The sequence below is a fragment of the Maniola jurtina genome, chromosome 15 (assembly GCF_905333055.1).
Source record: "Maniola jurtina chromosome 15, ilManJurt1.1, whole genome shotgun sequence".
Classification (NCBI taxonomy): domain Eukaryota; kingdom Metazoa; phylum Arthropoda; class Insecta; order Lepidoptera; family Nymphalidae; genus Maniola; species Maniola jurtina.
This window is the reverse complement of record NC_060043.1, coordinates 3,826,636-3,849,929: the sequence shown is the minus strand read 5'-3', so window position 1 is coordinate 3,849,929 and position 23,294 is coordinate 3,826,636. Positions and strand designations below refer to the sequence as shown.

Genomic DNA, 23,294 nt, shown 5'->3' with positions numbered 1-23,294 from the left:
TTCCTGAGTTTAATCCCGCAAGCATGGTCTAGATTTAACTACACAGTTTAATAAAAAAGTAATTACGTCGTATTTACGGAACACGTATTAGCACAAATACCAACTTTGTCGTCAGACAGCTCTTGATGGGGCCGCCAACATATCGGTGTTGGCTGCGATATCCGAATCGAAGCGGACCGGATAATTATCAAATAGGCAGGTACATATTCATACCACCGATACCGATAACGGACCGGATAGTGTGGAAACGCTTTAATTTAAGGCGAATCCCTTGGATTGAATGAGAGTCCCTACGGAACTAGGGTAAAATCAAAATTGTAAGTGGAAACACTGAATTGACAATCCCAAATTACGTAGTAACTAATACCTAATCTGTGATCCCAAAGAAAAGAGCACAGGAAAAGAGATAGATCACAGGTGAAAACTGGAACAAAAAAAAATTTAAATTTAATATTATCCTTTGTTTTTCAATCACGAAGTGGTGTGTATATCGTGAGATAAAATTGCATAAATTTACTACACATAGATTGTTTTAATAATCCATAACATGTTTATGGAGTTACCCGATGAAAACGAACAGAGCGACAGCGGCATGGAGTCTCTGACGGCGAGCAAAGACGATACGCCAGAACGTAGGCCCGAGGATATGTTCATCACACCAGTGGTATGTACAGCTTACTTATTTATCTGACTTGTAGATCCTGCTGTCTGCATTAGCACAGCCCTCTGGATTTTATATCTTTCTAACCTCCTCAAAATGATTTGAAATATTCACTGTAGAAGATTGATGTGATAGTAGCTTTTTAATTTGCAATTCAGTAATTTGCTGGATTATTCCATATTTTACTGACTTTAAAAGCAGGCTGTTTATGGAGGCCGCTCAATCCACTATCAATGGGAATATCTTTTTCTAAAGATCTTATTAAAAATGTGTATTTTCTTATAGGTTGGGACATCACCAAGTGCAGGCACTCCACCATACTTAGCTCTCAAAGAATTTGATGATGTATGTATTAAAATGTTATTTACAATATATGTTTCACAATTCAATAAAGTAAAAAATTAGTATATTATAGGTTATTTCAAAATCTAACATGCAAGGACTTCTTTTAAGTATATTGCAACTAAAGTCTCTTCAATTAAAATAAGTATGCAAAAACTTTGGTGCAAGATTTTTAATAAATAATATTGAGTTATTTTTACACAATTTTTTCCCTGTGCCCAGTTGGCCTAAAAACCAATATCTGGAAGTTTATCAAAAAGACAAATGTTGCCAGTTCACAGTTGATATGCAACAGTCTGCAAAAGAACCAGACATATCTAAGATATCATTTCATTAAAGTGTGTGTGAATTTATTTTCTATATATTTTACAAAATGCATAGAAATAAATAGAGAAAATTATATAACTTTGATGTTTTAGGAGCCTGATGAGACACTATCTGAAAGACTATGGGGATTGATGGAGATGTTTCCAGAATCTGTCCGTAATGGCACTTACACTGTGACAACAAAAACTTGGTAAATTTTAAATGAGAAAATGAGACATATGCATATTATACCAAAACAGATCTCAGCTGGGGTTTACATTGTGATGTGGACACCCTTTACTACTGCATAAACCCTTTACATTCTAAGAGTAGACCTTGCTGAGTAGAAGACCAGTGATAAATTGAGATGATCATGATGTATGAGGTAGCAGAACAGAGCAATAGATGCATACAATACTTGCTCAAAACTGAGAGTTACTTGCCTGACACTGCTGACTCGAATCATGTTTTAGAATTAAGTTTTGGTACTAAGTAATGTGGCTGTGCAATCTCCTTAATACTTGTGATATTTTCAGGGGAGGAGTCAAAGGTCTTTATCAGCTGTCTCGCACCGTCATGTGGATAGTAGCAAGCTCATCGGTTATTCTATTCGCACCTGTCATATTTGAGGTGGAAAGAGCGCAGGTTGAAGAAATGCAAAAGTCTCAACAGAAGCAGGTATGTGCACATTTGATTTTTTTTTATAGGCTATAATATATCCTAGTAGTTAAGAGGTCTGCCTCCTATTCGGAGGGTTGGAGTTTTGATACTGGGCAGGCACCGTTTAACTTTTTGGTGTTATGTATGTTTTAAATGTATCATTTGCTTTAAAGACAGCAATTTGAGTATCTACAGGATTAAGATAAGTGCTTCAAAAGCCACACGAAAAATAAAAGGAAAAATAAATGTTTAACCTTATATGAAGTTAGTAAGACTTATTGCTTAAGTAATAAGTTTTATTTTAGAACTAGCTGATGCCCGCAGCTTCGCCCGCGTGGATTAGTCAGATCCCCTGCAGCATCAGGATTGAGGAGTTGGACTCCAAATTTTTTATGAAACAATGTCGCAAAGTTCCTCTATCGATTAAAAAAGAAATGACGCAAATCGGTTCAGAAATCTCGGAGATTTTGGTGTACATAGGTAGAAAAACACAACTCCCTTTTTGAAAGTCGGTTAAAAAAGTAGCCTATGTTACTCCCTGATAAATTCTCTCCTTGTCTGTGAAAATCCCGTCAAAATCGGTTCAGGAACGGTCCCAAGATTAGCCTTTTCAAACAGACAGACAGACAGACAGACAGACAAAAATTTTAAAAATGTGTGCTTCGGTGTTGGTATCGTTCAAATAACCATATGAGCTTAATATGAGGTAGTTATTTCGAAATTACAGACAGACACTCCAATTTTATTTATTAGTATAGATCAGTATAGATAAATATTTTTGCTCTCATTAAAAAAACTGGTCACCTGGGCAATGTTTCCTGGCCGAGTTTCTTGCTGGTTCTTCTTGGTAGGAAAGGCATTCCGAACCAGTAGTAGATGCTTTTGACGATTCAAAAGAACTTTTAAAAGTCTAATTGAATAAAAATATTTTGAATTTGAATTTGAATGCCATTTTGTTTGTCATCTGTCATCTACACCTACTCATATCTACTATTCTATATCAATGTTCAAAGGTGAAGAAAAACAATGTGTGGAAATCTGCATGCCTGAAAATTCCACAAAATTCTCAAAGTTTTGTGATGTGAAATCTGCCAATCTGCACTTGGCCTTCTTGCAAAAAGAAGAGTAATGCTAAATTTTTATTTAATGAAGAGTATAGTAATATAGATACCTAAATACTTATTTAGAAGGAAATAATGAACTTGTTTAACTTTTATAAATAATATTGTGTAAGTACTAAACAGATTTTTCTTATTTCTAGGTCCTGCTTGGAACAAACACTGCAATGTCAGGCCCAACACCAGGCTTGCCCCCGATGCCACGATAACTATAATAAACCAAATAACTTAATTTTATAGAAACTACCCATTAATAATGATCAGAGTGTGAGCATATTATGTATACTTCAAATGTCAGCCTGAATGCTTTAATGTTAGTTTAGGTAATAATAGGTACTAATGGCTTTTGACATCTTAACTGAAAGATCTTACCTGCATTTCCAATATAAGTATATTCTTAAAGTTATGTTTATAACTCATATTTTTATTATTTTAGTTGTATTCAAAAATGAAATAACTTTATAAGTTAGTTACTTAATTGTATTTTTTTCTGACCTGACTTTTGAAAAAAAGCGAGTATTTTTTTTAGTTTAGATGGCAATTGGATTAGTCCGTATAACACAATATTATGTAGTATATTATTTTGAAAGTGTAGATATTGTTTTGTTTATTGTCTCATAGAAAATAAAAATCATTAAAACTGTTCAGTGTTATTACTTTAATTTGATTCTACTCTGCTATCCATTCTTGAAATCTATTTTCTTACTTCACTCTTGAGAAAAGGCGCAAAATAGGAATTGTTGAGAGCCTAGCAAAGAGTCCAGTGGCTAGCCATTGATAAAATTCAATTGGCTTTCATGAGCTAATAGTTAATCCTTTATCAAGAGGATGATATTAGGTAAACCATTGCTGCAGGAATATAATCTTTTTTCCTGCAGGAGACAGGATTACATTTTAGTGACAAACATAATTTCCTTATATGTTGCAAGCTTGATCTTGTCTAAGAACATTTAAAAAATTTAAAATACAGCTGTTAGTACCACTAGTAAAATAGAAGAATACGTTTTTGGCTTGCTGTTTATTTCTATGATTAGTATTTAGTACATCTTAAAACACGCCTGAAAAAGGTTACCTTCCTTAATCTAGTTCAGTCTGAAAATACATTTCTATTAGCCGAGGCCGACTTATAGTGCTTTAAACTCAAAAAGATCCCAATCCAGAGCCACAAGCTTTTAAAAAAATGTATCAACTTGACAGTGACAGTTCACACATTTGTTTGACATTGACAAATGACAATTTGAAAATTGAATTTGGAAAAAAAGTTGATGGAGGATAGATGAAATCGAAACCAATGTTTTAAATTCTCCATAACACTAGAAACATGGCAAACACAGGGCTGTTGCCTTTCGTTCGTGGTGTCGATTTTACCTGCAATGATTTCAGTGTAAGTTAACGTAAATTTACTTTTCGGGGACATGTTTTGATATCACAAGCTAACCTCTGCTTTTATGTGGCCTCAATGTTATTCTGATTACAGGGTGACAAATTCCCAGATGCTATTCGGTACATGACTGGGCTTCAATGGCTCAGGCTTGATAAAACTAACTTGGATGAAATCCCAGAAGAATTAGGAAAGCTAATGAAATTGGTGAGTACTGAGTACTTTGCATCTTTGTTTACATTATTAAAGCCAATTCTTTTGTACTTAAAACAAGTTGATTGACAGGGCTATGAGCAAACAATACTTGGAAAAAAATGTTATATCTGACAATATTAAGTAATATTTAAATAACTTTATCTTAACCCACATTGAACAAGTTTTCTTTAAATCATCAAATAATCCTTTATACAATCTACACCCACGTCGAAACTAAAATCGCGTGGAAAAACTAATACATAAATAAATTTAATTTCCACTAATGTTTTTCATTATTTTGTAGGAAAATTTGTCCATAAAAAACAATAACTTAGAGAAGTTGTTTGGGGAATTGACTGAGCTAAAATGCCTACGCTCACTAAATGTAAGGCATAACAATGTAAAGAGTTCTGGCATACCTGCTGAACTGTTTAGATTAGAGGAGTTGACAACTTTGGATCTCTCACATAATAGACTAAAACAAGTACCTGAAGGGTTGGATAAGGCTAAATCTTTGCTTGTATTAAATCTCAGTCATAATAAGTAAGTAAATCAATTATAGTCATTATCATCAAGTTATCACTGCCGCACTACTGAGCATAGGTCTATCCTCAGACTTAAAACAAGTGTAAATTAAAAATTTATAACACCCCTGACAAGTGAAGGTTACAGTAACTAGAAAAGAGCTGATTTTAACTTTCAATATTATTATAAATTATTATTTCTTTTTTGTATACTTTTTTGGGTTTTTACCCTAAATAAAGAAAAATTATTATTATTATTATTAACCCCCGACCCAAAAAGAGGGGTGTTACAAGTTTTACGTGTATATCTGTCTGTGGTGTCGTAGCTCCTAAACTAATGAACTGATTTTAATTTAGTTTTTTGTTTGAAAGGTGGCTTGATCGAGAGTGTTCTTAGCTATAATCCAAGAAAATCGGTTCAGCCGTTTGAAAGTTATCAGCTCTTTTCTAGTTATTACTGTAACCTTCACTTGTCGGGGGTGTTATAAATTTTTAATTTACACTTGTTACTATGTGTGGCACTCAGTCTCGACTGTGATGCGGTTCATTTTACGCACACAAATGCGTCAATGCTTATTTGTACACTACTACAACCAAGGCTGAGGCTTCATAATGAAATATAGCAACTATCACACTAATATTATAAAGGAGAAAGTTTGTATGTGTGTGTGTGTGTGTGTGTATGTTTGTTACTCCTTCACGCAAAAACTACTGGACGGATTGGGCTGAAATTTAGAATGGCGATAGATTATACCCTGGATTAGCACATGGGCTACTTTTTATCCCGGAAAATCAAAGAGTTCCCACGGGAATTTTAAAAACCTACATCCACGCGAACGAAGTCGCGGGTATCAGCTAGTATTATCATAAATATTTTGTTTTAATACTGACACATCATTACATGTTTTAGGATAGAAAGCATACCACCGACACTGTTTGTACAGTTGACAGACCTGTTGTTTCTGGACCTGTCCAATAACTCTCTGGAGACTCTGCCCCCTCAGACTAGACGACTGGCGAACCTGCAGACTCTGGTACTCAATGATAACCCACTCGGACTATTTCAGTTGAGGTAAATATAATGCACTTACTGGATGACGCCTCAACGTCATCCATGCGCATTTAGATTTTAAAAAGTCCTGTGAGAACTCTTTGATATCATGGGTTAAAAACTAGCATAACTCTCCAGATTTTCGTCCATCCAAAAGATCATGTTGCACTTAATTGCAACGTCATTGAAAGACAAACCGATAAAACACTTTCGTATTTATAATATGGGTAGTGATTTAAGAACTATTTCAAAGAACTATATCTATGATTTTATTTGCAATTATGTGTAAACTGAATTTCTTAATTTGTCTTTTACCTAATATGACTAGAATACCTATATTTGCATTTAGTTATACAAACTTCAATAAAACTACATCCATCATGCATGCATGAATAGGCATCTTCTAGGCTGCATTATCACTTGCCAGCAGGTCTAATTGCAGCCAAGGGCTAGCCTAGAAATTAAAAAAAATCCAAACTGCAATTTTCCAGTTGACTTGCAGTCTATCTATATAGGTGCTACTATGCCACACTATGCCAATTTTAACCTATCTGTCAATTAATCAAGTATTCAAATTGTACGTAAGCTGTAGTAAACCTAAATATAGGCTTAGAAGGAGCTTAAAAATAGGCCTATTTTTCCACAGGCAGTTACCATCACTACAAAGTCTGGAAACGCTTCACATGCGCAATACTCAGAGAACTCTTGCAAATCTACCAACATCACTGGATACTCTTTGCAACCTGTCGGATGTTGACCTCTCCAAGAATGCCCTAACTAAAGTACCAGATGCCCTCTACTCTCTGCTGAACTTGAAAAGGCTTAATTTAAGTGATAATGAGATTACGGAAATATCATCAGGTATGGCAAGGACAGCTTAGGCCTTAGCCTATACATTGTTTTTAGCACACTGACACATTTGAACGCAATATGACTTATGCCTTATTAGAGCCTTCACACACAATTTTTCAACATTTTATAAGTGTGACAGAGGTTTTAAAACTTCAACTACACAGTTTTGGACACTTAATACAATTTATCTATCACACTGTTCCCTTATACTCGCTGATGATTGTAATACTATTTATCCATCGAACTATTCCCTCATTCACTGATGATTGTTGAGAGACAGAGAATTCAAAGTTTTAAGTCTTCACTTTAGGTAATTTTTTTTTTTTTTTCACATAATATCATCAATTATAAATCTTGATCAGCATAAATGTGAAGTAAAACATCTAGTAATTAAAATACTGGCCAATTTAATGTTTTGAGTGAAGCCAAGTCTTACCATTAATAGCTTAAACTACGAAACACCTGCTTATTGTAATTAATGCTAATGAGCCAATTTTCGCAATTTACGTTGTGATAAAATTGCATAGTACGACTTACGCACATCATGATTTAGATAAAACCATTTCACATTACTTCAATTAAGGCTAGGCCACACAGTATTACTGAAATAATGGGCCTAATTCTGTTGTACACTATCTCTATAGTAAACTAAATTGACAGGTCTAAATATAGTACTGTGCTTTTCTGCAAGAAGCTATGTGAAAGGGATAGCAATACATTCAGAACTATCTCATCTATTTGGCATAGGTTGCATCCTGAACACACATAGGCAACTTTTTATCCGGAAAATCAAAGAGTTCCCAAAACCTAAATCCACGCGATCGAAGTTGCGGGCGTTATCTTGTTTTTGACGATCTCCCTGATGCAGTGGTGAGCGCTGTCTTGTAAGTGGGAGGTCCCGGGTTCGATTCCCGACAGGGCTTTGGAATTTTATCTAAATCTCTGATCTGATCTGATGTAAGACTTCTGCTGTGGCTAGTTACCACCCTACTGGCAAAGCCGTGCCGCCAAACGATTTAGAGTTCCGGTGTAATGCCATATAGAAACCGATGAAGAGGGGTTTGGCTGCCATATCCCTTCCAAGTAAGTCGCTTCCATCTTAGACTGCATCATCACTTACCACCAGGTGAGTAGATAAATATTAAAAATTTCGCTTCTTGATACTCTTACATCTTTGTAGTCAAAGCCTTAATTACTCTCATTATGCGTTGACGCATGTCGTTACACGCAGTAATTATCCAGATGAAGCTGTTAAACAAGTTTTTACATCAATCAGTTTTCACTTATGCAAATACGCCGCTCTTACACTATACAGTTATGGCAGATTGGAATCTCTCCACTGTAGCTCGAAGTCGTGCGTCATGTGCGAGAGTATGCTATTTCAATCCACATTTACGCGAGGAATATACTCAAGAGCGAGATGCATGGTGTTTTGGTGGTGACCGCGCAAATCAGTTATTGGTATTACGTTTTTAGGGTTTTACAAAACTAATCAATGTTTAGAAACTGTATTGTGAATGTCTTCCTACATTTTCTTGTATTAATACTTCTAGAAGTCGAGAAGGACACTTCACGACTTAAGTCTCACAAAATTAGTCGATACTACAGCTAATTTCTTAAACTGGACCCTTTCAAGTAATGATTTTTATATAAACCTGTGAGGATGATACTGCCATTGGCGCAATTAAAATGCCATAAACCTACGTTGTCGTATTAGTTTACAAATTGCGAAAAACTTAAAAAAATTAAATTTGAATTTCGCGGGCAGACCCGTCGCATCCACCTTAATCATAATGTCCAACTCACTCGAGGGAGCCTAAAGGAATGACTCGAAACCTTCTCTTTTAAAATCTTTTATAGCAATGGACATCTGGCAGAAACTTGAAAGTCTGAATCTTTCTCGCAACAAGCTAACCGCAATGCCAGCTTCGCTATGCAAGCTGCAGAACTTACGAAGACTTCATGTAGATGACAATAAGTTGGACTTCGAGGGCATACCCTCGGGGATTGGGAAGTTGGGTAATTTGGAAGTTTTCTCGGCTGCCAATAATCTTCTGGAGATGATACCTGAAGGACTGTGCAGGTAAATATTTTTTCATGGAAGTTAGCGTGCGATGTCAAGCTGTGTCTGTTAGTACTTGAATATCTATTTGTTTTACCCATAATCAAAAAATTTACTCATTCCACACAGATGCGGTTCACTAAAAAAACTCAACCTAAGCTGCAACAAGCTGATAACTCTACCGGACGCGATCCATCTACTAAGTGACCTTGAAAGCTTACAATTGCATGGCAACACAGAGCTTGTGATGCCTCCGAAGCCCGTAGAAAGGCCAAGAGGCTCGGGGCTTCAGTACTACAATATAGACTTCTCTTTACAAACCCAGCTGCAATTGGCCGGCGCTGCTACACCAGAACTTGATGCACCTAATCGTAAGTACCCTGGCGCAGGCATAGGCGCTGTGGCCTTATTAGTGGGAGGTCTCCGTTCGATTCCCGGCATTTGAAATTTTGTAGTTTCTAAATCTCTGGTATGGTCTGATGGGTGGCTTCGGCCGTGGCTAGTTACCACCCTTCCGGCAAAGTCGTGCCGCCAAGCCATTTAGCGTTCCGGTACGATACCGTGTAGAAACAAAAGGGTTATGCTATACTTTTTCCAGGTTAGCCCGCTTCCATCTTAGAATGCATCATCAGTCATCTCTTACCACCAGATAACTTTCAGTCGCAATGCAATATTAGGGCTAACTTGTATCTGAATAAAAAAAGTATATGTCCACAGATTACCTAAAGATTGTATACAGTTCGAAATCGTTTTAACCCTTCGTGTGAGAGTCGACTCGCAAATGACCAGTATTTTCTAATTCAGTGACAGGCGCGAAATCGGATCCGATAGCGAGGAAGCTCCGTCTGAGACGAGGCCGACCCGAGCCTGAACAAAAAGACTCTGCGCTTATTCTACGCGGCATGCAGGAGCAAGCGAACACTCAACACAATCAGTTACGCGATCAACCCAATAGCGAGCTCAAGTAAGTTTTTTATGGAACAGGGTTGAGTTTTTTAATTCAGTGGCAGGTCCGAAATCGGATCCGCTAGCGAGGAAGCTCGTCGGTCGACCCGAGCCTGAACAAAAAAACGCCTCTTTTTCTACGCAGCTTGCAGGCGCAAGTGAGACATTTTATCATACAGTAGCTTATAACTGCGCTTTGTCCGCGTGGACTACACAGATTTCAATCTCCTATTTTACCTCCTTCAGGGTTAAATTTTCAAAAATCCTTGTTAGTAGATGTCTACATCATAATGCCTATTTGCATGCCTATCCCGATCCGTCCAGTAGTTTGCGATGTGAATGATGTCAGTCAGTCACCTTTTCCTTTTATACTTATATTATTTTTTTTGCAATTTCCGAGCAAGTGAAAGAAAAGGTTAATTATTACAAAGCTGTTCATTCATATTGGCCAAATACACTTGCCAATACACTCGGCGAACCTGTAAAGAGTCAAGCCACGTACGGCCAGCGCTGGCCGTCTTGCCGACGTTTATGTGTTTTCATACTAATATCTAAGGATATTTGTCGCAATCCGGAAAAAGCGTATATATTGGGTGGTACTTGTCAAACGGATTAGGCCAGTGTGTACAGTAGCCTAAAAAGCGGATCTACCGCTGTGCCTGTTCACCATCTAAAGATTTTTTTTTTAAATAGACCAAAACGTTGGGACGAAAGCTTGGAGAAACCACCATTGGACTATTCAGAATTCTTTGACGAAGACACTGGACAAACCCCGGGCTTGCAAATTTGGGAGATCGAAAACTTCATACCAGCTCCTGTGGATGAGGTAAGGTTATGGTTATGGCCTTTTTTATTTTTATCGCTGGGAAATGGAGGCTACCTGGCTGGCATCCCCTATGATTATGGCCTAGATTAATCCATACTTACTAATATTATAAATGCGAAAGTGTGTCTGTCTGTCTGTCTGCTACGATTTCACGGCCCAACCACTGAACCGATTTTAATGAAATTTGATACAGACTTGGGATACATCCCGGGGAAGGACATAGGCAACTTTTTATCCCGGAAAATTGAAGAGAATGTTCCTACGGGATTTAAAAAAAACGAAAGCCAAGCGGGCGAAGCCGCGGGCATTCTCTAGTCATCAATAAATCTGTTACCTCTCGATAAGTAACTTCGTATTTGTCTAAAATTACAGTAGAGTTTTTGATTTTAAAAAATATTTTTTTATTCATATAGAACTTAGCACTTGACTACAATCTCACCTGATGGTAAGTGATGATGCAGTCTAAGATGAAAGCGGGATAACCTGGAAGGGGTATGGCAGTTTTGTTTACTACACGGCACCGTATCGGAACGCTAAGTCGCGTTATTGCGTAGAAATTATAAAATTCGCTGACTTTACGTTACTATAATTTTGTTTGTTTCACAGGTGGCACATGGAAAATTCTTCGAAGGTGACTGTTACATCATTTTGAAGACATCAATAGAGGAACAGGGACAACTATCCTGGGACATACACTTTTGGATTGGCTCTAAGGCAACGGTAAGTTTATATTATGATGTGGCTAATTCTCTTGTACAAATCTCTAAACTAAACTGACTTTTATTTTTATTTTACTAGCTGATGCCTGCAACTTCGTGTGGAAAAAGTTTTTTTAAAATCCCTGGGAACTCTTTGATTTTCTGGGGTAAAAAGTAGCTTATTTGTTAATCCAGAGAATAATCTATCTCCATTCCACATTTTCCTTTTCTTTAACTTCTTCCTATCTCCGTGGGAACTCTTTGATTTTTCGGTACAAAAATAAGCTGTGTCCGTCTTCGGGATGCAAGCCTTCTCTGTACATACCAAATGACAAAATCGACACAACGGGTGAGCCTTTTAACGTCCCAAGATTTTTAGGACAAAAAGTAGCTTATCTCCGTCCCCAAGATGCAAGCTATCGCTTCTGAATATCATCAAAATCATAAAAATAGCACAATTTATATTGATTTTAGCTAGACAAAGGCGCGTGCGCAGCGATGCACGCGGTGAACCTGCGAAACTTGCTAGGAGCCAAACGTACGCAAAGACACGAACAGGGGGACGAGTCGCCCGAATTCCTAGCTCTGTTCCCCACTCCGCCCGTCTACATCAACGGCAGCAGGACGCCCTCCGGCTTCTTCACTGTTGACGACCCGGTAAGTTACATGTAACCTCATTCTAGTGCTAACAAGAACGCACTTCATGTGGTTACACTAACTGACGCCCGTGACTTCGTTCGCGTGGATTTAGGTTTTTCAAAATCCCGTAGGAACTCTTTGATTTTCCGGGATGATAAGCAGCCTATGTGCTAATCCAGGATATAATCTATCTCCATTTCGAATTTCAGCCAAATCCGTTCAATAGCTTTTCCGTGAAAGTATAGTGTGTTATCTATGATGGCGAGTGAGTTCTCAAAATTTGTGCATTATATAGAGCTTTTAATCAATGACACTTAACTACTTGCACTTGTGTGTACTTTAAAACAGCTCGATAAGTGATGGCTGCCTCAAAACAGCTGTTCTGTTTGGCGGCCATTTTAAATACGGATTAAGAAACGTTCGCGTTACTTCCGTTCGAAAAAGACCTGACTTACTCTCAAGTCGTGTCTACAGGGGTTTTGCTTCAAAGCTAATATGAATTCTTGATGTGTAACCATACAGCACTACGTTATCCGTCTATACCGGGTGCACGGCGCGGGCAGCAGCATTCACCTGGAGCCGGTGGCGGTCAGCGCAGCGTCCCTTGACCCGAGATACGTCTTTGTGCTGGACACCGGACTCGTTATTTACGTATGGTGAGACATTTTATCATATACTAGGTGATGCCCGCGACTCCGTCCACGTGGATTTAGGTTAATTTAAAAATCCCGTGGGAACTCTTTGTTTTTCCGGGATAAAAGACATTGCTTTCAATTTCAATTTCATCATTTTAGGCCAACGGGAAATACCTGTTTTGGTCCTCTTGACGAGTCTTGAACTCTCAACAGACAGACAGACAACGAAGAGGTCCAATAAGGGTTCCTTTTTTCTGCAGATATAGAACCCTAAAAATTGCGGCACCTACAATTTAAATTATTACAATTTTTTGTAGGAATGGCAAAACAGCTAAAAACACCTTGAAGTCAAAGGCTCGACTGTTCGCGGAGAAGATCAACAAAGAAGAGAGAAAGAACAAAGCGGAGTTAATGGCAGAACCTCCCGGCAAGGAGTCCAAAGCATTCCTACAGATACTCCAATACGAGGGAGATACACCGTTAGTCACTGAGGTAATGAATTTTGTAAATGATTTTTTTTTTGTAGCATGTTACCACTTATGAGTCATCGGAAAGCAAATTCTACTGAGAAGCGCTGGCAAGATGTTGCTCTTTTTTTTAAAAGTTAAATATATTGATTCTATAGGTAATTGGCAAAGGAAAACTTCTCCCTTTTGAAACGAGAAAGTCAGAAGGAACCTCAGAATATGTCTCTGAATGTCTTGTTATTATACGTCAGGAACACGTGCCAGAAGACTTCACGTGGGCGTCGCCGCGACTGTACCGCGTGGAGCTCGGCATGGGGTACTTGGAGCTGCCGCAGGCGGGCGGGCCTCTGTCGCGCAACATACTCGCCACGCGGAACGTGTACATACTGGACGCGCATCAGGATCTCTTCGTGTGGTAATTATATTTAATAGAAAATTTAAAAACCGGTCAAGTACTAGAACGAAGGAAGAACTTTCAAGAAGAAAAATTTATCCTTTTTGCTTTTACCAAATACAAGCTATGCAATGTTGCGGCTACATTACGGTTAACGTCAATGCCCAACAACGCCATAATTATCGCGATAATCAACGCCACATTTATAAGCTTAATGTCAAATGCCAATTGAATTGGGGTTAAAATCGTCTAACGCCAAACGGCATTGTGAATGCCGTTGTGAGTTGATCATGGCTATATCTACGTTTAACGGGAAACGCCGTTGAACATCACGTTTGTGGCTGTTAATGTGACCGGTACATAAAAGGATGTTTATCCTTTAATGACGTTTCGCGTGGTTTATTGAGTCTTAATAAGTAGGTATTTACTTATGTCGTTTTATTCGCGCAGGTTCGGAAAGAAATCATCTCGATTAGTGCGGGCGGCAGCCGTGAAGTTGGCTCAAGAGCTGTTCAACATGGCGCCGCGCGAGCCCCACGCTCTAGTCACTCGCCTGCAAGAGGGCACGGAAACACAAGTAAGAATTGACTGAGCAATAGGTAGATGCTATTAATTTTCCGCGTTGATCACGTCTATTGCCACACTCATTCGCACTTCACAGATATAACTGCCGTCAATTGACACAAGAATCAAAAATTGAACTTAAACTTATATACATATAATTAATTGATCGTCTAATTCTAAGAGCGGTTACGCACTCATCCGACTAATTCTAAGAGCGATTGAGAACTCATCCGATCCGAGTCCTTGAAAATACGGATGTATAAAACTCGGACCGAATTCGGATATTGCTTACGCACTAATCCGATCTCTGATTCAAATCCAAGCTATTCAGTGGACATCTTTGACATATCTATGTCACATATCAGATTTGAATCCCAGGTATATCCGAGATATTCTCACGGATGACGGAGAGAACTCGGATGACGGAAGTTGGAGATAGTGCGTAAGCTACCAAACAAATAGTTCTATGACTACTTAGAAACATATTTTCACGAATTTGCATTGGAAGCAGTGCGTAATCGCCCTTATAGATGCCAATTGTTGGGCGCGTTAGGCAGATTTTTTTTATGGCGTAAAAACAAAAACTTGACTGAACTATTAATTCTATTAAAGTACAAAGTTGAATAGATTTAAATTAACACAGGTATTCAAAACATATTTCGTCGGCTGGGAAGAAGTGATTGCGGTAGACTTCACGCGCACGGCCGAGTCGGTCGCGCGGACCGGCGCCGACCTTGCTTCGTGGGCCAAACAGCAGGAGACCAAGTAAGGCTATCATTTTACAGTGCCCGTATATGACTGTTTTAGGGCAAAATAATGGTTATAATCAACCCTTGTATAGCCGTACCCCTGCTTAGATTAACCCTTGTCATGCAAGGGTTTAAATAAAGTAGCTATATATAGACGCTTCAAGCTGCGACTGCATAGCGAACTGTATATACATCTTTGACGACCTCCTTGACACAGTGGTAAATGCTGTGGTCTTATTAGTGGGACATCCCGAGTTCGATTTTCGGCAGGGATTTGGAACTTTATAATTTCTCAATTTCTAGTCGGATCTGGTGGGAGGCTTCGGCCGTGGCTAGTTACCACCCTACCGACAAAGCCGTAAGAAAAAAAACATTTCCAAACAACTCCTTCTTCATGTATAGGAGCCCTGATAAATATGTATTTGAATTTGATTTTGGGTCAACGTTTTAAACCAAATACCAAAATTTCAGGTTTGTAACTCATTTCGTCTACGAGCTAGAGACCTGTGACACGCGTATAGACAGACGGACAGACAGACAGTAGAGTGACATTAATAGGGCCCCGTTTTTACCGTTTGGATACGGAACCCTAAAAAATGCAGTATTTTTAAGATGACTCGTGTGGTCGCCTATTTATCCTTCTATGACCGCCGATTGTTATTTCTGCAGAACGGACCTATCTGCTCTGTTCACTCCCCGTCAGCCAGCGATGTCAGCAGCGGAGGCTAAGACGTTATCGGATGAGTGGAACGAAGACCTTGAAGCGATGGAAGCCTTCGTTCTAGAAGGCCGTCATTTTGTTCGCCTGCCTGATCAGGAGTTGGGCATCTTCCACAGCTGCGACTGCTATGTGTTCCTGTGCCGATACATTTTGCCTGCTGAGGTTTGTATTTATATTTACACCGCCGCTGGGGTTGGAAATTTAAATGTTTTTACAGGAGGACCTTTATAATACCACCATACTGGAATGAAATTTTACATTTTATAGTCATAATTGTATGGAAGTTGTTGGAGTACATAAATAAATTAAAAAAATAAAGCAAAAATTTTTGGAAATTCCATCTCTATTATTACGTATTACTAAGTATTACTAAGTATTGAATACGTTACTCACAACAGACGGAAACGTTTGAGTGCAGAAACCCTAGTGGCTTAGAGTAAGTTTGTAAAGTTTGTCATTTTTCAACTTATATCGATGAAATTTTTATTTCGTTTCAGCTGTCCATTTTGGTTAAAAATAAAGAAATATGCTGAATAGGAGATGAAAGATTCTTATATTTTAATACTTTGATATTTTGTTACTATATCTTTGTACTTTTTCCAGGCGGAGGAAGAAGGAGAAGGCGCAGATGAAACTGAGCCAGACGCGGAAGCAGAAGCCGAAAGCGCATCCTGGGTGGTATACTTCTGGCAAGGACGACGCGCGCCCAACATGGGCTGGCTCACCTTCACCTTCGGCCTCGAGCGCAAGTTCAAACAGCTGTGCAGGCGCCTGGACGTAGTGAGGACTCACCAGCAGCAAGAGAGCCTCAAGTTCATGGCTCATTTCAGGAGACGGTTCATTATAAGAGATGGGAAGAGAAATCAGCAGCCGGTGAGTTATTACTGTCAAGATAACTTTACTCTTGAAACTGTAGTTGAAATTACGCGAGTTCTTCGCTTCTGCGTTTCTAATACGCACTGCTAGACTATGAAATGCCTTCCGGCGTCCGTTTTCCCCGTCAGCTACAATATCAACACCTTCAAAAGTAGAGAGAATAGATATCTTCTAGGCAAGCGCGCTCCAAATGGGCTGTATCAACACTTATCATTGTTATGATCATATACTTAAAATAACAATGCCTATGAGTATGCTTGAAAATATTTACAAGTCATTGACGTTCTGGTTCAGGAGAGTGGCAAGCCAGCGGTGGAGCTGTTCGAACTACGCAGCAACGGGTCGGCGCTTTGCACGCGCCTCGTGCAAGTGAAGGCCGACGCTTCCAACTTGAACAGCGCTTTCTGGTATGATTATTCATTATATCAATTAACTCTCTCTCTCTCTCATTTATTAACTATCGGTCACTCTCTCCCTCTTATCTCTCTCTCCCCCCCCCCCCCCCCCCCCTCTCTTTCCCTCTCTCTCTAATACTTACGCGAGAGATGTCAAAAGGGCGCGCCGTAAAATGTTAAAAGTTTTTTTATTAAAAAAAAATAGCGAGCACATGAGCAGGCGGGTCACCTGATGTTAAGTGTTTACCGCCGCCCATGCACATTTGCAGCACCAGAGGTACCGCCGACGATGCGTTGCCGGTCAAAAGTCGAAAAAAATTACTTACCCCCTTGACTAGGATCTTGATCCTTGTTGAATACTTATTATAATATTTACTTGCTTATATTTAAAAATTTATAAAATTGAAAATTCCAAGCTAAAAAGTAAACTCGATCGTCATTCAGCAAGCTACATCTGTGATGCTTTGTGTCAACTCGTTGGTTTTGACGATTACTTGTGTACGCAGCTATATCCTCAACGTGCCCCTGGAAGGGTCAAAGGAGTCCTCGTCCGCGATCGTGTACGTGTGGATCGGCAGCAACAGCGACGCGGAATGCGCGCGGCTCATCGAGCAGATCGCCAATGAGAAGTTCAACAGCCCTTGGGTTAGCATGCAGGTCAGTAGCCATTTCACACTGTGCTCTGCTGGACTCACACCCCTTGTGATGCAAGGACGCCATTTCAATATCCAGATGAGTTTGTTGTTGGGATTCTTCTCAGACCAGCCGGGCGATTCAGAACACTCGATTCGGTAAGTTACCGTTCGATAAGACGTACTCTTCATTGAAAAATACGTCTTATCGAACGATAACTTACCGAATCGAGTGTTCTGAATCGCCCGGCTGAGCGCATTTGAACTCTAAGTTTAAAACTTAGAGTTCAAATGTGCTTTGGAATTAACTTGGAATTAATAAATTATCCTGACTTTAAACAAGATGTTAAATGGGTGGTGAGTGGTGGATTTAGGTTTTTAAATATCCCGCGGGAACTATTTGGTTTTGCGGAATAAAAAGTGACCTATGCCCATCTCCGGGATGCAAGCTATCTCTGCATCCGTCAAAATTGATGGGCCTTTGAAAACCCCATGGGAACTCTTTACGAACACACAAACATTATGTTTATATGTATATACATTTATCGCATAGGTGTTGGCTGAAGGCAGTGAGCCGGATAACTTCTTCTGGGTAGCGCTGGGCGGTCGCAAGCCCTATGACTCTGATGCGGATTACCTCAACTACACGAGACTCTTCCGCTGCTCCAACGAAAAAGGCTACTTCACTGTGTCCGAGAAGTGTACGGACTTCTGTCAGGTACGTACGGGATTCTGTCATGTACGTACGGGATTATGTCTGGTGCATACGGGGTTCTGTCAGGTATGTTCGGACTGTTAACCGAGAGTAGTGAGCCGGACAACTTCAGGGTAGCGCTGAGCAGTCGCAAGCCCTACGACTCTGATGCGGACTACCACAACAACACGTGACTCTTCTGTTGCTCCAACGAAAAGGGCTACCTTTGGGTAGGTACCTTTTTTAGACATTTACAATTTGTGCCAGTTATACCTACTACTGAACTACTTTTGATTCATGCTTACCTCTACAAAAGGTTTGATTTAAAAGTTGAGCTTATTTATTTTTTAAAGTTTTCAATTTGCTATTTGAATTCGAAATAGTATCTTTATTAAAAGGTAATCTGAAAATGAATGTTAATGCGAATATATTGTTTGACGGAGTAGGACGACCTCGCGGATGATGACATCATGATACTAGACAATGGCGAGCAAGTGTTCCTGTGGCTCGGCGCCAGGTGCTCGGAAGTTGAAATTAAACTCGCCTTCAAATCTGCTCAGGTGAATATTTATTGAGCTAAATTATCTTATATCTGACTATGTTTTGATAAATTCACTGCCTCATTTTATCGTTACATCTGTCATAGACACAATTTGATATTGTTACAAAAATGAACCGGTCAAGTGCGAGTCAGACTCGCGCACTAAGGGTTCCCAACTCAGATATTTTGTCGATATTTTTCACCATAAATCAAAAACTATTTATGCATAAAATAAATAAAAATCTGCTTTGGAATGTACAGATAACATTCAAAACTTTTTTTTGCGTCGTTTAATTCGATATTCCATAACGCAGTCCAATTATGTACAATGCATATAAAGAGATCATGATGTACGGCAGGTATACATTCAGCACATGAAGACGATGCAGCCGGAGCGGCCGCGGAAACTGTTCCTCACGCTGAAGGACAAGGAGTCTCGCCGGTTCACCAAGTGCTTCCACGGCTGGGGCGAGCACAAGAGACCTCCAGAGTAAACCAGTATATCACATAATATACAGACTGTATTAGCAGTGTGAGAAAACCAAACCTGAAAACCCTGGCTGACTCCAAAAATGAATGAAATATGCTTTGTACACAATCATAAAAAGAAAGACCAAAGTAAAACAATACACAATAGAAGTACAAGTCACGGCTTTAGCGTATTGATGCGATTTCTGCCAGGCAGAGGATATAATGACTATTGAGAAAGGGTGTAAGCAAGTTAACAAGGAAACAAGAAATAACGTTTACTATAATATAAATAATATATACATAAGTTTTTGGGTTACTCAACCAAAATTGTGGGAATTCAGAATTTTTTTTATAAAGTTTGCTTTGTGGGTCAAGTTAGTTTTAGTTTGGTCCTAAACACAAGCAGCATACTTTTTGAAAATATTAGTTTTAAAAATTCCCACTTTTTTGGTGATAACTAAAAAACTACTTTTTGGGGTCAGCCATTTTCAAAATGACGTCAGATACAATGATCCAACATCTTTGATGGTTGCGGTAAGGGAATTGTCAATGCGTTCGGGGCTATCTTATCCCTCACAATTACTCTCGTTAGTAGACCTAATTGGTCTCTTGATTATCATATAATGTCCGGCAAATATCTTGAGAATTGACGCGATTGGTGGCTGCACACGATTGTTTGATAAGTTGCTTTCCTTATTCGCCATATTTCGCCCACTACGCCGCCGCTTTTGCTCAAAATGTTTTCCGATGTGTGAATTACAATAGTATTATTTACAATCACAGACTAAAAGTCAAAAGATGGATAGACTACAAAGGGTATCTGAATATATGACTGCCGTTTGGATTTCTGAGGAATGAAACATTCATTTGCTTTATAGCTAGTAAGTAAGATCAAAATGTGTGGGGTTAAAAGTTCATTCTGGCTTCCGAAAATTAATTGAATTGGCAATTACAATGCAAAAATTATTGTGGCTGGTTATAAATTGTAACATACAGTTATGAATTAAGAAAGCCATCTATCTTTTCTCATTAATCTGTACAATCATCCACATAAAATTGTTTTCTATCAGAAAATTATTATTGTTTACATGGTATCCAAAATTGAAACCATTGATTGGTATTCATAACACATTTTAATAACATGTAAATATGTCAAAATGAATTTATTATTTTATTTTATATGACTTTTAAGTATTATTATAACATCCTCAATATCTATTGACTGTCGGAACTTAGACTATTAATAAATAATTTGTTTTATAGAGGCCATATTTACTTGTCTTTCTTAGTATTTGTATATTATTTTAATGAACCATACAGAATTACCATTATTTGATTTTAATAGGATTATGATGTATTCTAATATAATTAATTTAATTTTAATTTACAATAATGAATTATTGGGATTCAATTTTTAAACTATAATGTTACATTTACATGTGATTTTACAGACAGGACATTTTCTTTTTTTACTCAAATGTTGTAGTAAAATATTTGTGAGGCTCTAAAAACATAATTCTATTCGTAAAAATAGGTTGTAGTTGCATTTTCAGTAAAATTCCCAAACATAATGTTAAAATGATTTACAATGGAGTCTCAAACTGACTAGGTATAGTGTGTTTCATCGAATAGTACCTATGGCGTTATGTTGGCTCCCCTGTCTGTCCAAGTCATTGGCACGATATTTGCATAAGAAGATGCAGATTTTGTTTATTTTCATTTGATTTTCCTGAATGAATGAAATGAAAATCAAATGAAAATAAACAAAATCTGCGTCTCTCATGCCAATATGGTGCCAAGGACCACCCAACAGACAGGGGAGCCAACATAACGCCATAGGTACTATCCAATGAAACACTATAACTGTGGTTTATAAGTAAAGCCGGCGCCAGATGCTTGTGGCAAATAACAAACAGCAAGCATCCGCAAACCCCACAGAGTATTATTTATACACAGTGTTTGGCTTGCAGCCAATGGGATCAAACGACAAGCATTAGCAAGCATACGCAAACACCCATCCACACTCTTGCCAGTGTTGTTTGCTGTTTGTCACAAGTATGTGGATCTACCATAAGATTCAGTATTGATAAAGAACATTTTTTTTGCATTATGATTACAAAAATCTTCCTATAAACATAGTCTTCCATAAGTGGAATTAACCAATGTGGATTAATAAGTAATGAAAAAATAAAAGACTGAAAATGCCATTTTCTGAATATATTTATTCACCACACTTTCTAACAAGCACAAGTTTATTGAGATTTCTCAACATAAGGTTGGTTTCCCACTATGCTTGGCCAGGTGCTTTGCTGGATCATCTCTATGGTAAAACTGATCAAAATGGCTGATAATAATATGATATTAATCCATCTGGAATCCATTGATAAGTTAATAACATTGTTATTTGTCAGGAAAACTCATATAATTTTTGACAAACAACGTTGTTAAAATAAGTAAAATTATAGACAGATTAGAGATAGATCGGCCGTAAGTTGGGTCTCCACAAAAAGAACAGTTAGAGAGGTTTGAATAAAAGTTTTAATATCAAAATATCTTAAGCAGATTTTTCTGAAACACTTGGCTCAGCATAGTTGGAAACTAACTGGGTGTAATAACTAAAGTTTTGAGAGTAACATTGACTAGCTTAGCAGAATTGTGAAATGAGTTACTCTATGATAAAAATATGAATTTTATGATAAAAGATAATGTGATTAATTTCCAAATGAGTGTACATTACTGAATGTAGATAAATAACTACTTATATCTATGGTGTAAATACAACTAATAGCTCTTTACCAATTTAAAATGTTTGATTAACAATTATGTTAATATTATGTTTTTAAGTGCAAGCACAAAGTCACTATATTGCAATGTGGTTTTTGTACACAAAATAAACTCTTTAATAACAAATCCAAGTTGATTCATTGGCGTACCTGCATAAACTCCACTATTTATAAATTAAGTATTATTAAACCTAGGAATAATTTAACATTTTGCTTAAAACAAATAATTGATGAGTGTTTTAATCATCGTCATCGTCGTCATCAGATGGCACAAAGAGTTCATTTTCTTCTAAGAAGTTGGCAATATTTTTACTGATCGCAGCTCCAATCAATAGTCCAGGGACGACAGCACAAACGATACCAAGGAGGCCAAAGGGTGTTTTCTCTGGTTCAGGAAGTATAGCGCCAGTAGGAGTAGTGGTTGCTGTTCTTCGTGACAATACTGGCTCATGTTTGACAATATGTTTAGATTGAACTACAAGTCTCGTCAGTCTAGAAATAGCCATTTTTTAGTTATAAAACAAAATTATTTTTAGCAGCACAAAATTTTCTGAAATTCCACCAAATTAAACTTTCCAGAAATGTCAAATGATCGGTGGAATTGACAAGTGACAGATAGTATAGTAGATCCATAGAGCAGCGTTGCCAGATGATATGTGGCAAATTCTACCAAAAAGATACGAAAACCTTTGAAAATATATTAGGACGATACTCCACTGCTACCTCATGTAGAAAAACAGTAAAAAATTAGTTTTCGTTAGTTTTTTGAAGTGTACAAAAGTCACAATTATGCAGTCTAGAAATGGAAAGGTACAAAAATATGAGAGCAATGATACTTGGGTGAAATGCAGAATAAGTGTACACAGTCATAATTTAAATTGTCCCATAAGTTTTATACAAAATATCGTCTTTAATCTTTACGTTATAAAAATGATTTCTACATTAATCAGTAGTGTATTTATTTCTCAAAATTTACATTTTTTATTGCTTTGATGCAGGCTATTTTGACATATATAAAAAATATTATTATTAATTTTGTGCAAATTATTTTATTTATTTCTTTGTTTGTGTAATCTCACCATATCACTATAAGTTTCGTAACAATCTATCAG

General features: G+C 37.9%; 3 protein-coding genes across 3 annotated transcripts; 2 read left to right on the top strand and 1 right to left on the bottom strand.

Moving 5' to 3' along the window:
• Positions 1-384: 384 nt before the first annotated feature.
• Positions 385-3,730, top strand: LOC123872567 (mitochondrial import receptor subunit TOM22 homolog). Its single transcript, XM_045916901.1, has 5 exons — positions 385-664; positions 947-1,006; positions 1,423-1,520; positions 1,846-1,987; positions 3,231-3,730. The coding sequence occupies exons 1-5, from the start codon at positions 548-550 to the stop codon at positions 3,294-3,296; spliced, it is 483 nt and encodes a 160-aa protein (XP_045772857.1). The 5' UTR covers positions 385-547; the 3' UTR covers positions 3,297-3,730.
• A 610-nt stretch (positions 3,731-4,340) lies between these two features.
• On the top strand, positions 4,341-21,839 carry LOC123872558 (protein flightless-1). Its single transcript, XM_045916887.1, has 23 exons — positions 4,341-4,471; positions 4,565-4,675; positions 4,968-5,206; positions 6,098-6,259; positions 6,885-7,099; positions 8,951-9,173; positions 9,282-9,523; positions 9,957-10,116; positions 10,791-10,923; positions 11,530-11,643; positions 12,096-12,278; positions 12,783-12,916; positions 13,213-13,387; positions 13,614-13,777; positions 14,207-14,333; positions 14,964-15,085; positions 15,739-15,952; positions 16,394-16,663; positions 16,961-17,073; positions 17,568-17,718; positions 18,247-18,411; positions 18,834-18,947; positions 19,288-21,839. Exons 1-23 carry the CDS (start codon positions 4,409-4,411, stop codon positions 19,420-19,422), a joined length of 3,729 nt encoding a protein of 1,242 aa, XP_045772843.1. The 5' UTR covers positions 4,341-4,408; the 3' UTR covers positions 19,423-21,839.
• LOC123872570 (essential MCU regulator, mitochondrial) lies at positions 21,602-22,791 on the bottom strand. The gene has a single exon (XM_045916908.1). It carries the CDS (start codon positions 22,686-22,688, stop codon positions 22,422-22,424), a length of 267 nt encoding a protein of 88 aa, XP_045772864.1. The 5' UTR covers positions 22,689-22,791; the 3' UTR covers positions 21,602-22,421.
• Between the last annotated feature and the right edge of the window lie 503 nt (positions 22,792-23,294).

Coding starts and splice junctions, on each gene's coding strand:
- LOC123872567 (XM_045916901.1), top strand. CDS start 548: ATGTTTATGGAGTTACCCGATGAAAACGAACAGAGCGACAGCGGCATG. Junction 1,521..1,845: donor ACTGTGACAACAAAAACTTG/GTAAATTTTAAA, acceptor TGATATTTTCAG/GGGAGGAGTCAAAGGTCTTT. Junction 1,988..3,230: donor AAAAGTCTCAACAGAAGCAG/GTATGTGCACAT, acceptor TCTTATTTCTAG/GTCCTGCTTGGAACAAACAC.
- LOC123872570 (XM_045916908.1), bottom strand. CDS start 22,688: ATGGCTATTTCTAGACTGACGAGACTTGTAGTTCAATCTAAACATATT.
- LOC123872558 (XM_045916887.1), top strand. CDS start 4,409: ATGGCAAACACAGGGCTGTTGCCTTTCGTTCGTGGTGTCGATTTTACC. Junction 9,174..9,281: donor ATACCTGAAGGACTGTGCAG/GTAAATATTTTT, acceptor CATTCCACACAG/ATGCGGTTCACTAAAAAAAC. Junction 15,086..15,738: donor GCCAAACAGCAGGAGACCAA/GTAAGGCTATCA, acceptor TTATTTCTGCAG/AACGGACCTATCTGCTCTGT.